Genomic DNA, 11,691 nt, shown 5'->3' with positions numbered 1-11,691 from the left:
GTTGTCGTAGGTTTCAGTTTCAGGTGACATTAAAATAGAAAGAAAAGGAATATTTGGCTGAGATGATGGATTGCTTGTGGAAGTCAATGGTATTCAAATCCAAACACTAATCAATATAATAGTACTAGATAATAGTTTTTGTTCTAGATAGGTGGGTATTAGGTAAACACAACACGCAAATGTAATCAATCCATTACCCCCCTCAAATACAAATATTCTATTACAACTTACAATCAGTCCTATTTCTAACAGTCATTTCATCCAATTTACATATTCGAGTTAAGAAAATCAAGACAAAGCCTCTTTTTTTCGAAAAAATCTTACTTTTCTTATAACAAGATTAGTTTTTTTTGTTGTTGTTTTTGTTGGTTTTTTTTTTTTTTTAATTATTGCATCTAACGATAACTCGATAAGTACTTTAAAAATTGAATCTTTTGTCTCGTCATGTTTATTCCTTCATGGAATATTGAAAATTAAACAAATATAAAAGTAGTGCTAGCAACAATCTTTTATAGATGAAACAGACCCACAGCATACACATCTATATTGTGAGTTATGAGATTCTACAGTTGAATATTCAAGTTTGTTGATTTATGATAATGAAAGAATGTGTGAGAAAGGAAAAGGGGCGTCTGCGTAATTTCAAGAAATTGGAGAAGCAGCGGTAGTATGTGTATCTAGTTTCTTCTCTCTAGAGTCAAATAGTCTTATTACACCTCTTCTTCTACTATTTCTGGTTAACTAAATCTAAATTAATGCAAACCAGAAGAAAAAACAAAAACAATATAGAAAAGGAAAAAAGAAGAAGAAAAGAAAGTGTAGTCTGTAGACACGGTGGTGGGTTCAGGAAGCGACATATGTATTTTAAACTGCTCTTTTCTTTCTGGGTTTGGGTTTTCTCATTTTCTTTCTAAACATTGTCTCCTCCTTATTTTCTTCTTCTTCTTCTTCTTCTTCTTCATTTTCTGGGGTTTGAATTTTGGGTTTTTGTATTCTCCTGTTGATCGGAGTTGGGTCTCAAATTCAACAGGGTGAGTTGTTTCATCCTTGACCTCGCTTCATCATATCATCTCATATACATGCTTGAAAATTGAAAAGCCTTCTCCTTTGCTCTATGCTTATTTAGTATTGTTTTCCACCGAATTCTTGCATTTTGGCCATTTTTTTTTATGTTATCTTGTTTGGTTGTTGATCGAGAAGGGGGAAAAAAGGTATAGCTTCACACTGGTATGAGTTGTTTTGCTAGAATTCTTGCTCTGACCTTGCCTCAAGGTCTCAAGCTCTTGTTTTTCTACGATTAATTCTTTGTTGGTGCGTGTGTGTGTGTTTTTTTGTCATCCCTAGAATAGTGAAGATAATATCTTTAGAATCACAGCTCAATTATGCTTTGATCCTGATTACTGTGTTACTGAAGCAGTCGTTCACCGTGAAATAGGCGCTCGTGTGTCGGGTGAAGAATTAGAAAGATCTCCCTATATTTTCTTGATAGATAAATACGGTTAAGCAGCATGGAATTTTGTTATATCCTTTTATGTACAATTATGGTTATGGTTTTTGTCATATTTGATTTTTATTGAACGTTTTTTGAAATGATTGGACTGCGTAGGTTAGCTAGTCTTTGCTTTGTTGTGCTGATTTTTATGCTCCCTGTTGTTCTGGCTTAGTTCAATTTCATGTGTTTCTATGCTTATTACAATCCATAGACTTACTGTAACACTTTTGCTGCCTAATTAAAAGAAATGTGAAAACCAGCGTCACTTAACAAGAGGCGAGCATCATTAGTAAAGCTACTATGGCAACTGAAAACCCTATGAGAATTGTGGATAGCGGTGGAGCTGGAAAGTGGTCACCATCCAGGGGCACTGCTTCCTTTGCTTCAGCTAGTGCAGTGACTGATGAATTGGGATTGCTTCTTAGGGGACATACTATTGATAGAAATCGAAGTAGCGTTGCTCCCAACCGTAGTGGTAGTGCACCTCCAAGCATCGAGGGCTCTTTTGCAGCTTTTGGTGATCTTATAAATAAGCAGCTCGTCCCCAACTCCAATTTGACAGCTTTGAGTAGTGGTTTAGAGAATTCTCACTCTGAGGTTCTGCAGCAAGGTGATCCTTTGTATTCAACATATTTAAATAGTGACTTGAATGCAAGGGTCCATCCTCATACGATTACGAGGAGCAACATGCACCTTGCACGCCAGAGTGGGGTTTCGGGTGGAAATAACTGGAGACTATCATCTGGAGATGCTCATGGCAGTGGATCCGTGTACAATCCGGGAAGTTCTCTTTCCACTCACGAGGAAGAGCCTGAAGGTGATAGATCACCGGGGGGAGCTTCGGATGATGGAGCAGATATCTTGCTTGAGCAGAATGCGCTGTCGTCCATTGGCCGTCATAAAAGCTTGGTTGATCTTATACAGGTATTAAATGTATCTGATATCTGCTTTCAGTTGAATTCATGATCATCGATCATCGTCAGATGTATGACTCTGCTTCTAAAATGTCGTAAGGAGCTAAGAGGTTTCAAGCTTACTTTTCAGGTGCTGAGAAGCTTGTTCTTAAATTTATTCACAAGTATATTCATTTTTTCTTTTTTTCTTTTTTGAGGAATATATTCATTTTTTCTGGATTAATTTTACTGCTCCTAACAGGCAGTGTTTTATTGGTTCAACTTAAGCAGACAAATATCATCTTATTTTAACAGTAGCCTTTATGAAATTTAAAGCAACCTTAAAGTTAAATTTTCTTGAAGTTACTTCCAAATCTTTGCCATCATGCGCCTAGTATCTTCTCTCTGGATATTAGAATGTTTGTTGTGTGCCTTCTCTGAGACATATTGAGGGCTAGAGATAGAGGGAGAATGACAGGAGAGTGCTGTAAAAGTTGAATTTTCTTTTAAATTCCACAGATTAAACAATTTTCTAATTCTTTATAAAAATAACTCCATTATCTTGGTCTTGCTTTTTTTTTTTTTTAGTCAGATTTCCCTCGAACACCTTCACCCGTGTTTAGCCAGAATCTTACGTCAGGCCATGTTGAAGAAGCATTTAATCATGATATTCAGAACCTGACATTGGATTCCTTGTCCATAGAAGCTTCACAGCCACCTGAACCAAAGTCAGGTATGGGTTCTACTAGTAAGATTGATTTGCATCCTGGGTCGATATCGACAAAGGAACCTCCAGCAGCTTCAGTACCTATAAATTCTTCTATTGACACCTCAGGAGGGTCTACCGCCCAGCAGGAGGATGAACTAACTCGTAAGGATGCTTATTTTACTAGTGATTGTGTGAGTGGTGGCAATACGGAATCAGATGCTTTCAAAAGCGTTGATAGAGTGGAGAGTGATCAAGATAAACAGGGAGTAGAATTTGATGAGCAGCATGAATTACATGTGCGGGGTAATCATTCTCAACATGCTGCAGGTTACCATGTTCCTAGATCTCAAGTACAAGGAACTGGTCCACAATCATTTCACAATTACTCAGCTCCACAAGGCCGTGTCGAGGTTACCTCCATTGAGATGCAGCCACATCTTCATTCTCCCAGTGGCCACCCTCCTTTATATGCAACTACTGCAGCTTACATGGCTCCAGCAAATTCATTCTATACTAATTTCAATACTTCTGGTCTATATACTCCACAATACAGTGGATATCCTATGGGTTCCTCGTATCTACCCCCTTATTTGCCTGGATATCCACCTCATACAGGTTTTCCTTTTCATTTTAACGCCAATTCGGGACAAAGTTTTGTTGGCCAAAGTGCTGGGGTTCCAACTGGGGAGAACATCTCCAAAGGGTCTGTTGTGCAGAACTTGAACAGGTTCTATGGCCAACCTGGACTGACAATTCAGCCCCCGTTTCCGGATCCTCTTTCAATGCAATATTTCCAAGGGGTTGTGCAAGATCCATATGGTGCCTCTCTGCAGTATAACCAGTTGCCTTCACCTGGTACGATTAGCAAACCAGTTGATTCTTTTACTTTACTAAATGATCCAAATTCTGCTACTCATGCAGGTGACCAGAAATTCCAGTTACCCCCTAGTGGAAGTGTCGGCATTCCAAGTCCAAGGAAAATGGGGATACCAAGTAGTAGTTACCTCAGCAGTCCTACAAGTCTGGGATTCGTGCCTCAGTTTCGGTCGTCGCCTCTTGGTAGTCCAGTTTTGCCAGATTCCCCAGTTGGAGGCCCTGCTTCATTGGGAAAACGATATGACGTTGGATTTTCCCAAAACTCACCCAAAAATGTCGGTACTTATCCTAGATGGCAAGGACAAAGGGGAGCTGATGGTATCAATGACCATAGGAAGCATTCATTTCTCGAAGAACTGAAAGCTAGCAGTGCTCGAAGAATTGATCTCTCAGACATTGTAGGCCGTATTGTTGAATTCAGGTTTGATTTCTTTTTTCGCTATTGTTTATCTTTATAATGGAGCTCAACTATTATCCTCAATGGATAAAATCATTTAATATGCACTGTAACTTCAGCGTGGATCAGCATGGCAGCCGATTTATACAACAGAAGTTGGAAAATTGTAGTGTTGAAGAGAAGGAGTTGGTTTTCAAGGAAGTTCTTCCTCATGCTTCGAAATTGATGACCGATGTCTTTGGGAACTATGTTATTCAGAAGGTGGATTTCTCAGTTTCTCTGAATTGAACAATTTATGGCACATATGAGTTGTATATACTTTTACTTATCGACGACTCATGTTATGGTGTTTGCAGTTCTTTGAACATGGAACTTATGAGCAGAGGAAGGAACTTGCAAGTCAACTATCAAGGCAGATGCTGCCTTTAAGTTTGCAAATGTATGGTTGCCGCGTAATTCAAAAGGTCTGTGCAAGGTCTTATCTTTTTATACTAAATGGCTTGCTCTCTTCACATTTGGAAATATACATTCATGATCTTAAAAACTCTAGACATTCATTTCCTATAGTTCTTAGTGGTCTCCATAGTTTCCTACAAAAGTATGCTTAGATGTGATGACTAGTTAGTGATTTGGTTGCTATGCTGACTAATTATGCCTTGTTGGTATTTTACTTTAGCAAATGATATAAATGAGATGAATCTTATGAATGTAAACTTGCTTGGTTCATATTTTGTTTGTGTGTACACTCTAGGCACTAGAGGTTATTGAAGTTGATCAAAAGACGGAACTTGTGCTCGAACTTGATGGACACGTGATGAGATGTGTGCGTGATCAAAATGGAAACCATGTCATACAGAAATGTATCGAATGTGTGCCTCCAGAAAAAATCGATTTTATCATCTCGGCCTTCCGGGGCCAAGTAGCTTCACTATCAACTCATCCATATGGTTGCCGTGTCATTCAGGTACTACTATTTATATTTTCCCCTATAAGTGCAGCTTTTTTTCGACTTGATAATCTCTCTCTCTAGAGATTATCTCTAATGATTGATGCATATTTTAGTGTTTAGAGATGAGCCAATTCTTGTGCAAGAATAGATAATTGAATTTCCTCAGCTCTGCTTGCAGAGAGTTTTGGAGCATTGTTCGGATGACTTGCGCTGTCGACCAATAGTGGATGAGATAATGGAATCTGCATATGATCTTGCACACGATCAGTATGGTAACTATGTTACGCAGGTATATCTTCTGATCCGGACCAACTACATTATGATATCTCTTTCTTTAATGGATATGATAAGTGTTTACTTTTCCGGATTTTACCAATGAATGATTAGAAAGATGTTCATTGTGTATATCCCTTGATATTTAGTTGTGAGTTCCAATTGTAACAGCATGTGTTGGAGAGGGGAAAACCATTCGAGCGGAGTCAAATCATCAGCAAATTGGGTGGGAGAATCGTGCCGATGAGCCAGCACAAGTATGCATCAAACGTGGTGGAGAAATGCCTCGAGTATGGAGACTCTGCTGAGTGCGAACGCTTGATTGAGGAGATTCTTGCACAGCCTGATGATGGCGACAATTTGTTGGTAAGAGAGTCGATTTCAAGCATTCGCTTTTTAACTTTTGAGGTAAAAGAGCGTCGTTGAAGACCTCCTCTACTTTGCATTCAGACGATGATGAAGGATCAGTACGCGAATTACGTGGTGCAGAAGATTATTGATATTAGCAACGAGAATCAGCGAGCGAGACTGCTCGACTGTATCCAGCTTCATCTCGTTGCTTTGAAGAAATATACCTATGGGAAACACATAGTTGCTCGGTTTGAACAATTGACTGGTGAAGGTATATAATATATATACATTATCTCTCTCTCTCTCTCTCTCTGGTTTATTAGCTAGCTGATTTGTTATTGTTATGTGCAGACAATGGATCTTCTGAGCAGTAGACATTCTTTGACATGAGGGCATTATTCTATGTGGATCTTCCAAGTGTTGCTGAATGCTGATGATACTTAAAGTATATTTTTAGATATATTTGCTTGCAGTATATATTTGTGTTGTACAAACTGTAAGTTGATTGGATTGCATTAGTAATTCATAGTTATATATGATGTGGCTTCCCTTACCTAGAACCCCAATAAATGAGCTTTAATTTAACTGACCAAAATGAGCTTTACCTACATACAACCATAAACAAAATTTTGCACCATAATTCAAGCGTCGTTGTGGTGCTAGTTAGCATTAGTTTTGTCTCTCTATGGGTGCTCTCTCTACCCAGGAACTTTTTCAAGATTAAATGGCTATCAAACCAATACTTCCATCTTCTTCGCCTTTAACTGGCGAAAAGAAGGCGAAAAGAAGCCTCAGTTTTTCAAGAGGGACGCCTTTCAACGAGCAATATGTCTTTCCAAGCTTCGTAGAACATCCATGTGATACCAGAGGAAGGCATCACCTTCAAGCAGCTCGCCCCCCAGCCTCGATAGAGTCCTCTAACGCCCTCGTCCCTGATAACTTCCGAGAGTGCAGCCGCCATGTTTGGTGGGCATTTCCCGTGCAGAGTTCCCACCATTAGCCGCTTTCTCGCCACCTCCAACGGGTAGCTGATGGTGCTGGCTGTCAAGCCTGCAATGTTTAAACTAGCATCTCAGAGATGGTACACCTCTCTGCTCCTCCATTTCAAAATATATTCATAGTTAGCTAATATTGTGTTATGCATCCAATATGAACAAGCCTAAACATCCATGTTGATAGTTTATTAGCAACCAAAACTAAGATATATTTAAGGTAGCTGAATTACCAGAAAGTGCCCCAATTAAGAGCATCTCAGCACGAGACAAAGAATCTTTTTTCTTTGCTAAGCAATACGATTTCTTCATCGTCTCATACATGAAATAGTAACACGTGCTGTAAGGGAGCATGCCGATCAATGTGGGTGATAACCCGGAATATAGACCACCAATCCCACCTTCACTGTATATCTTGCGCACTGCAATACTTAGATTGGGATATATATCAGGACTCACTGTCAATCTGTCCTGTATAAGACCAAGGAAACAAACAGATAAAGAAAACTAATACTGTACAGATTAATGTTCACCCGAAGAGGTAGATTTTGCGCATACCTTTAAGACTTCAAGGGGATGACAGGCAAGGGTGCTCACAATTCCTGCAGCGGCACCAGCAACTGCGACGGGAGACAACCAGGACAGTAGGCAATTGAAATTGAAATTGAAATTCAGATGGCCTATTTGCAAACTTGGGCTTTCATTCTGCTTCCATTTCTCTTGTGCTGTAGTCATTGCTCGCTTCACATATTCAAATGTACCAAGCTCAATTGCCTGCGTGGGAACTATGCGCAGCATATTTATTGCATTCCCTGCCCAGAGCCCCTGCCAGCCCTGTTTTTCAACAACTTGAACAAAACTGCCATAAATGTTTTTGGATCCAACACCAACAACCATTCTTGTCCTGCATGTTTCAACTATTGCGTTAGACAAGAAAAAGAAATGCTGCATTCACATATGATCTGCAAAAGTAAACTTAAAGTTCCAGAATAGCCAAATCAATGTACAGTATTCAGGTTTTTACATGATTAACACTTCAAGGGTGATCCAATTCCTAGCAGTTGCAGTAAACTAACCCAAGAAACCATTTTCCAGAACTAACCCCAGTTCTCTCATATGAAGTCCTTAAACTGGACTTGCAGTGAAAAGTAGTACATCGACAACAGCATTAAACTAGGAAATCATTTCCTACGAACTGCAGAAATATACAGGAAACGAGACGACATTGTAGAAGCGACTTGCAAAACAGAATAGCAGAAACCAACCGGATAGTCTCAAGAGGGGCAAGAATAGCTTTGGTCATGGCTCCGGCAAAAGCCCCACTAAGGAACTCGCCCACTTCTCTGGTCTTCAATAAGTCCTGAGCCAAATAAAAATAGTTCAATCTTTTAACATGATCCAAAATCTTCCCATAATTTCTTCAAATATTATAATTCCAAGCATCATTCTTCAAAAAAAGAGCTTCAAATATTACAGTTTGTACATGAAAGTGACATACTTTGGCGGACGGAGTTAGTTCAAGAGTAACAACTGAATTAAAACAAGTTAGTAAAAGAAGTCCTCCAAAATCAATGTGGCATAAAATTCCAGAATATACCCCTTTCATGTAGGGAAAAGCAACTTAAACAATGAATACCAGAGGAAGCAAGTGGGACGGTGGAATCTTGGTGGATTATATTTATTAAGCAAAAGGGCACAAGGAACATTAAAAAATAAAAATAAAAAGAGGAAAAAAGAACCTCGAGTGCTCGTCCAATATCAGGAAGCATGAGGTGTGGAGGAGCGGGCTTGTTATGAAGCTGCAGCTGGAGTTGCTGAAGGTCCGCCTTGGGCGCCATCACCACTCCATAAATATCTTCCATCACGCAGTAGCTCTTCTTCTGCGAATCAGATTCAAGCGCCATTGTAATGTGGGCAGGGCTAATTTAACACAAGACTCTTACTTGCAATCATACGAAAGCGGCGCACGTGATTAAATGATAAAAACGAACATGAAAAAGGTGGGAAGCGGGAGTAGGAGATGACGATGAGAAATAAAAGGCAGAAAAGTAAAGAGAAAGAGACATACCTGGGTCTGGGCCGGAGTCTTTTGGATCATCTGCCCACCTCTCCCACCTCCCTAGCCTGAGATATTTATGCCGGTTAGGTGTTTGTTCTTTTGCCCCAACCAAAAAAACACTCTTTTTGTTTCAAAGTTGGGAGAGGTGAGGAAACAATAAAATGTAGGGTGAGAAAATTCATAAAGTAGTCATAATCTAATAGGAAAAGGGGCGCTCTCTAATCTAGGGTTTCTTTTCTTCCTGCCCCCTTGAAATACTCAAAATCCACTCACCTTGACCTCACCATAAAAGTTACACAGTTTGGGTTTCTTTTAATTTTTTATTATTGTAAAACCACTGATAAATATTTGAGTGATGTTTTAAAATAAAAATAGGACTGTAGGGCATGCAACCTTGAGCTTATTCCACCACTAAATTTGATATATCAATTTTCCACCAAATAAAATAAAATGATAATATCCATTACATTAAAGCAATGAGTCAATGACCATATGGTCCATAGCAGTGGATAGCTATTTAAATCTTATCAAACACAAGATAATGTTATGTTTAAAGGCTCAAAGCTATTAGATGGGCTCAACAAAGCCCATAATTTACAGCCCGTCATAACGGTGAGACAATGTTCCGTTGAAATCTATTAGATGGGCTTAACAAAGCCCACATAATTTACAGCCCGACCCATAATCGTGAGATAATGTATCGTTGAAATCTATTAAATGTGCTTAACAAAGCCCACACATTTTACAATTCACTATTTTAAATGATTCGAATTTTATATCGGTGTTCAAGATTTTAAATTCCACCTTTTAAAAATGATATATTTTTTAGCCCCTCTTTAAAAACAAATCTTTTATATATCAAAATGAATTAAAAGACTAAAATACTCTTTAGGGTCCCCACCACTTTAATTTCCGGGCAACATGACAGGTGCCCACGATTATGGACACGATAGGCACGATCGTGTCCACCATCGTGGGCACGATGGGCCACCATCATGTCCACGATTGTGCCCATTATGGACACGATGGTGGACACGATCGTGTTCACCATTGTGGCACGATGGGCACGATCGTGTCCATCATCATGGTCATGGGCACGATCGTGATCATGATCGTGGACACGATCGTGTTCACCATCGTGATCATGATCGTGGACACGTGTAATGTTGCGCGAAAATCAAAGTGGTGAGGACCATAAAGGGTATTTTAGTCATTTAATTCATTTTGGTAAACAAAAGAGTTGTTTTTAAAGAGGGACTAAAAAACATATCACTTTTAAAAGGTGATACTCCCTCCGTCCCATTAATAAAGACATAGGTCTTTTGGGCACGGAGATTAAGGAGAGGTAGATTAGTTGTTAAAGTGTTGTGGCCCACCACTATTAGTGTAGTTGATTAGTTTTAATTTAGTGTATTTATTTATTTCTATTTAATGTTTTAGTTGAGTTTTAAATTTTTTTCATTTCATTAATTTCGAAAATTTTAATTAATTTAAATGAATTAAATAAAAAATATTGTCCAACCACCACCTCCGACAACCACCACCGCCGCCTCCGACAACCACCACCGCCACCTCCGACACCACCGCCACCTCACAAATTCAACCCCCAATTCATACCCAAATTCAACCCCCAAATCAAACCCAGAAATTCAACCCCCAAATCCAACCACCACCTCCGACAACCACCACCGCCGCCTACGACAACCACCACCACCTCAGAAATTCAACCCCCAAATCAAACCCAAAATTGAACCTGCAAAATCGAACCCAAAAATCGAATCGCGGCAGACACAGAGTCTAGGGAGAGAGAGATGAGGGAGAACCGAGAGGGGAAGAGAGAGGAGTCGGACAGAGAGAGATGCGAGGGGAAGAAGGAAGGCGGTCGCGGCGCGGCCCCAGAGCCACCGTCGGCTGGAGAAGGAGAAGCAGGCGGCGGCGGAGAAGGAGAAGAGAGGGGGATGGGCGCCGCGCTGCAAACCCTAGTCCACCGGCGAGGAGGGAGAGAACGAAGGAGAGGAGGCAAACGATTCCGTCGGAGGAAGCGAAGCCACCGCTGCTGTGCAGTCGAAAGGAAAAGAGAGAGGGGTGGGTGACGGCTGTTCGGCCGGAGAAGAAGCACCAGGCGACGTCTTCGTCGGGCGAGAGAGAGAGAGAGAGAGAGAGAGAGAGAGAGAGAGGGTGAGATGGGGATGGATACCGCCGGCCTTCTTCGGGAGGTGTTGTGGTCAGGGCGGCGCCGGCGACGAGAGAGCCGAGAGAGAGAGAGGGGGTCGATTCTGGGAGAGAGAGGCCGAGTTATAAAATTAGTTTAGGGTTTTTTTGTCTTATTTATACTTTAATTAAGGTGCAATTAATTAGTGTATATTAAAGCCTAATTCTTTCCTTATTTGGAAGTGTGTCTTTATTATTGGGACACCCCAATAAGAAAAGTGTGTCTTCAATAATGGGACGGAGGGAGTATTTTTTTATAAGTTTCCTCTTTTCTACCTATTATAATTATATGAGCAATAATTCTAAGAAAAAAAAAATGAAAATAGACAGACACATCCTTATATTTGATAAAAAATACTCCCTCCGTCCACAAAAAATATGCCACAATTTTCTTTTTCGTCCGTCCACAAAAAATATGCCACATCCATTTTTAGTAGTAGGGTCCACACAATTCCACTCACATTTAAAGTGAGACCCTTACTCCACTAC

The 11,691-nt window shown here is 40.0% G+C and overlaps 2 protein-coding genes across 17 annotated transcripts; one reads left to right on the top strand and one right to left on the bottom strand.

Annotated features, from left to right (window-relative positions):
* Window positions 1-369: 369 nt before the first annotated feature.
* LOC130989383 (pumilio homolog 5) lies at window positions 370-6,493 on the top strand. Of its 15 annotated transcripts, none has more exons than XM_057913400.1 (12): window positions 370-1,031; window positions 1,753-2,416; window positions 2,974-3,118; window positions 3,221-3,949; window positions 4,016-4,391; window positions 4,487-4,628; window positions 4,724-4,831; window positions 5,119-5,331; window positions 5,483-5,605; window positions 5,761-5,955; window positions 6,040-6,211; window positions 6,292-6,493. In XM_057913400.1, exons 2-12 carry the CDS (start codon window positions 1,793-1,795, stop codon window positions 6,312-6,314), a joined length of 2,850 nt encoding a protein of 949 aa, XP_057769383.1. In that variant the 5' UTR covers window positions 370-1,031; window positions 1,753-1,792; the 3' UTR covers window positions 6,315-6,493. The 15 variants fall into 15 exon arrangements, with proteins under 15 accessions (XP_057769383.1, XP_057769352.1, XP_057769439.1 ...); XM_057913456.1 differs by having other exon boundaries at window positions 482-1,031; window positions 1,738-2,416; window positions 3,221-3,913; window positions 5,495-5,605; XM_057913410.1 differs by having other exon boundaries at window positions 523-1,031; window positions 1,738-2,416; window positions 5,495-5,605.
* Window positions 6,494-6,495: 2 nt separating this feature from the next.
* On the bottom strand, window positions 6,496-9,408 carry LOC130989454 (probable mitochondrial adenine nucleotide transporter BTL1). 2 transcript variants are annotated; one of them, XM_057913472.1, is made up of 6 exons: window positions 9,001-9,408; window positions 8,672-8,812; window positions 8,198-8,292; window positions 7,491-7,836; window positions 7,166-7,403; window positions 6,496-6,990 (listed from the first exon to the last, which is right to left on the bottom strand). In XM_057913472.1, exons 1-6 carry the CDS (start codon window positions 9,028-9,030, stop codon window positions 6,740-6,742), a joined length of 1,101 nt encoding a protein of 366 aa, XP_057769455.1. In that variant the 5' UTR covers window positions 9,031-9,408; the 3' UTR covers window positions 6,496-6,739. The 2 variants fall into 2 exon arrangements, with proteins under 2 accessions (XP_057769455.1, XP_057769456.1); XM_057913473.1 differs by having other exon boundaries at window positions 6,496-7,031; window positions 9,001-9,322.
* Window positions 9,409-11,691: the final 2,283 nt, after the last annotated feature.

Source organism: Salvia miltiorrhiza, chromosome 1 (genome assembly GCF_028751815.1).
Source record: "Salvia miltiorrhiza cultivar Shanhuang (shh) chromosome 1, IMPLAD_Smil_shh, whole genome shotgun sequence".
Lineage (NCBI taxonomy): Eukaryota > Viridiplantae > Streptophyta > Magnoliopsida > Lamiales > Lamiaceae > Salvia > Salvia miltiorrhiza.
This window is presented reverse-complemented; position numbering and strand designations above follow the sequence as displayed.

Bases quoted from the DNA above. Each gene is read 5' to 3' on its own strand.
- LOC130989383 (XM_057913369.1), top strand. From the start codon at position 1,793: ATGGCAACTGAAAACCCTATGAGAATTGTGGATAGCGGTGGAGCTGGA. The intron at 5,606-5,760 runs GTATATCTTCTG...CAATTGTAACAG, and splicing joins ATGGTAACTATGTTACGCAG to CATGTGTTGGAGAGGGGAAA. The intron at 5,956-6,039 runs GTAAGAGAGTCG...CTTTGCATTCAG, and splicing joins ATGATGGCGACAATTTGTTG to ACGATGATGAAGGATCAGTA.
- LOC130989454 (XM_057913472.1), bottom strand. From the start codon at position 9,030: ATGATCCAAAAGACTCCGGCCCAGACCCAG. The intron at 8,813-9,000 runs GTATGTCTCTTT...TCTGATTCGCAG, and splicing joins AGACTCCGGCCCAGACCCAG to AAGAAGAGCTACTGCGTGAT. The intron at 7,837-8,197 runs GTTGGTTTCTGC...TGAAACATGCAG, and splicing joins GCCCCTCTTGAGACTATCCG to GACAAGAATGGTTGTTGGTG.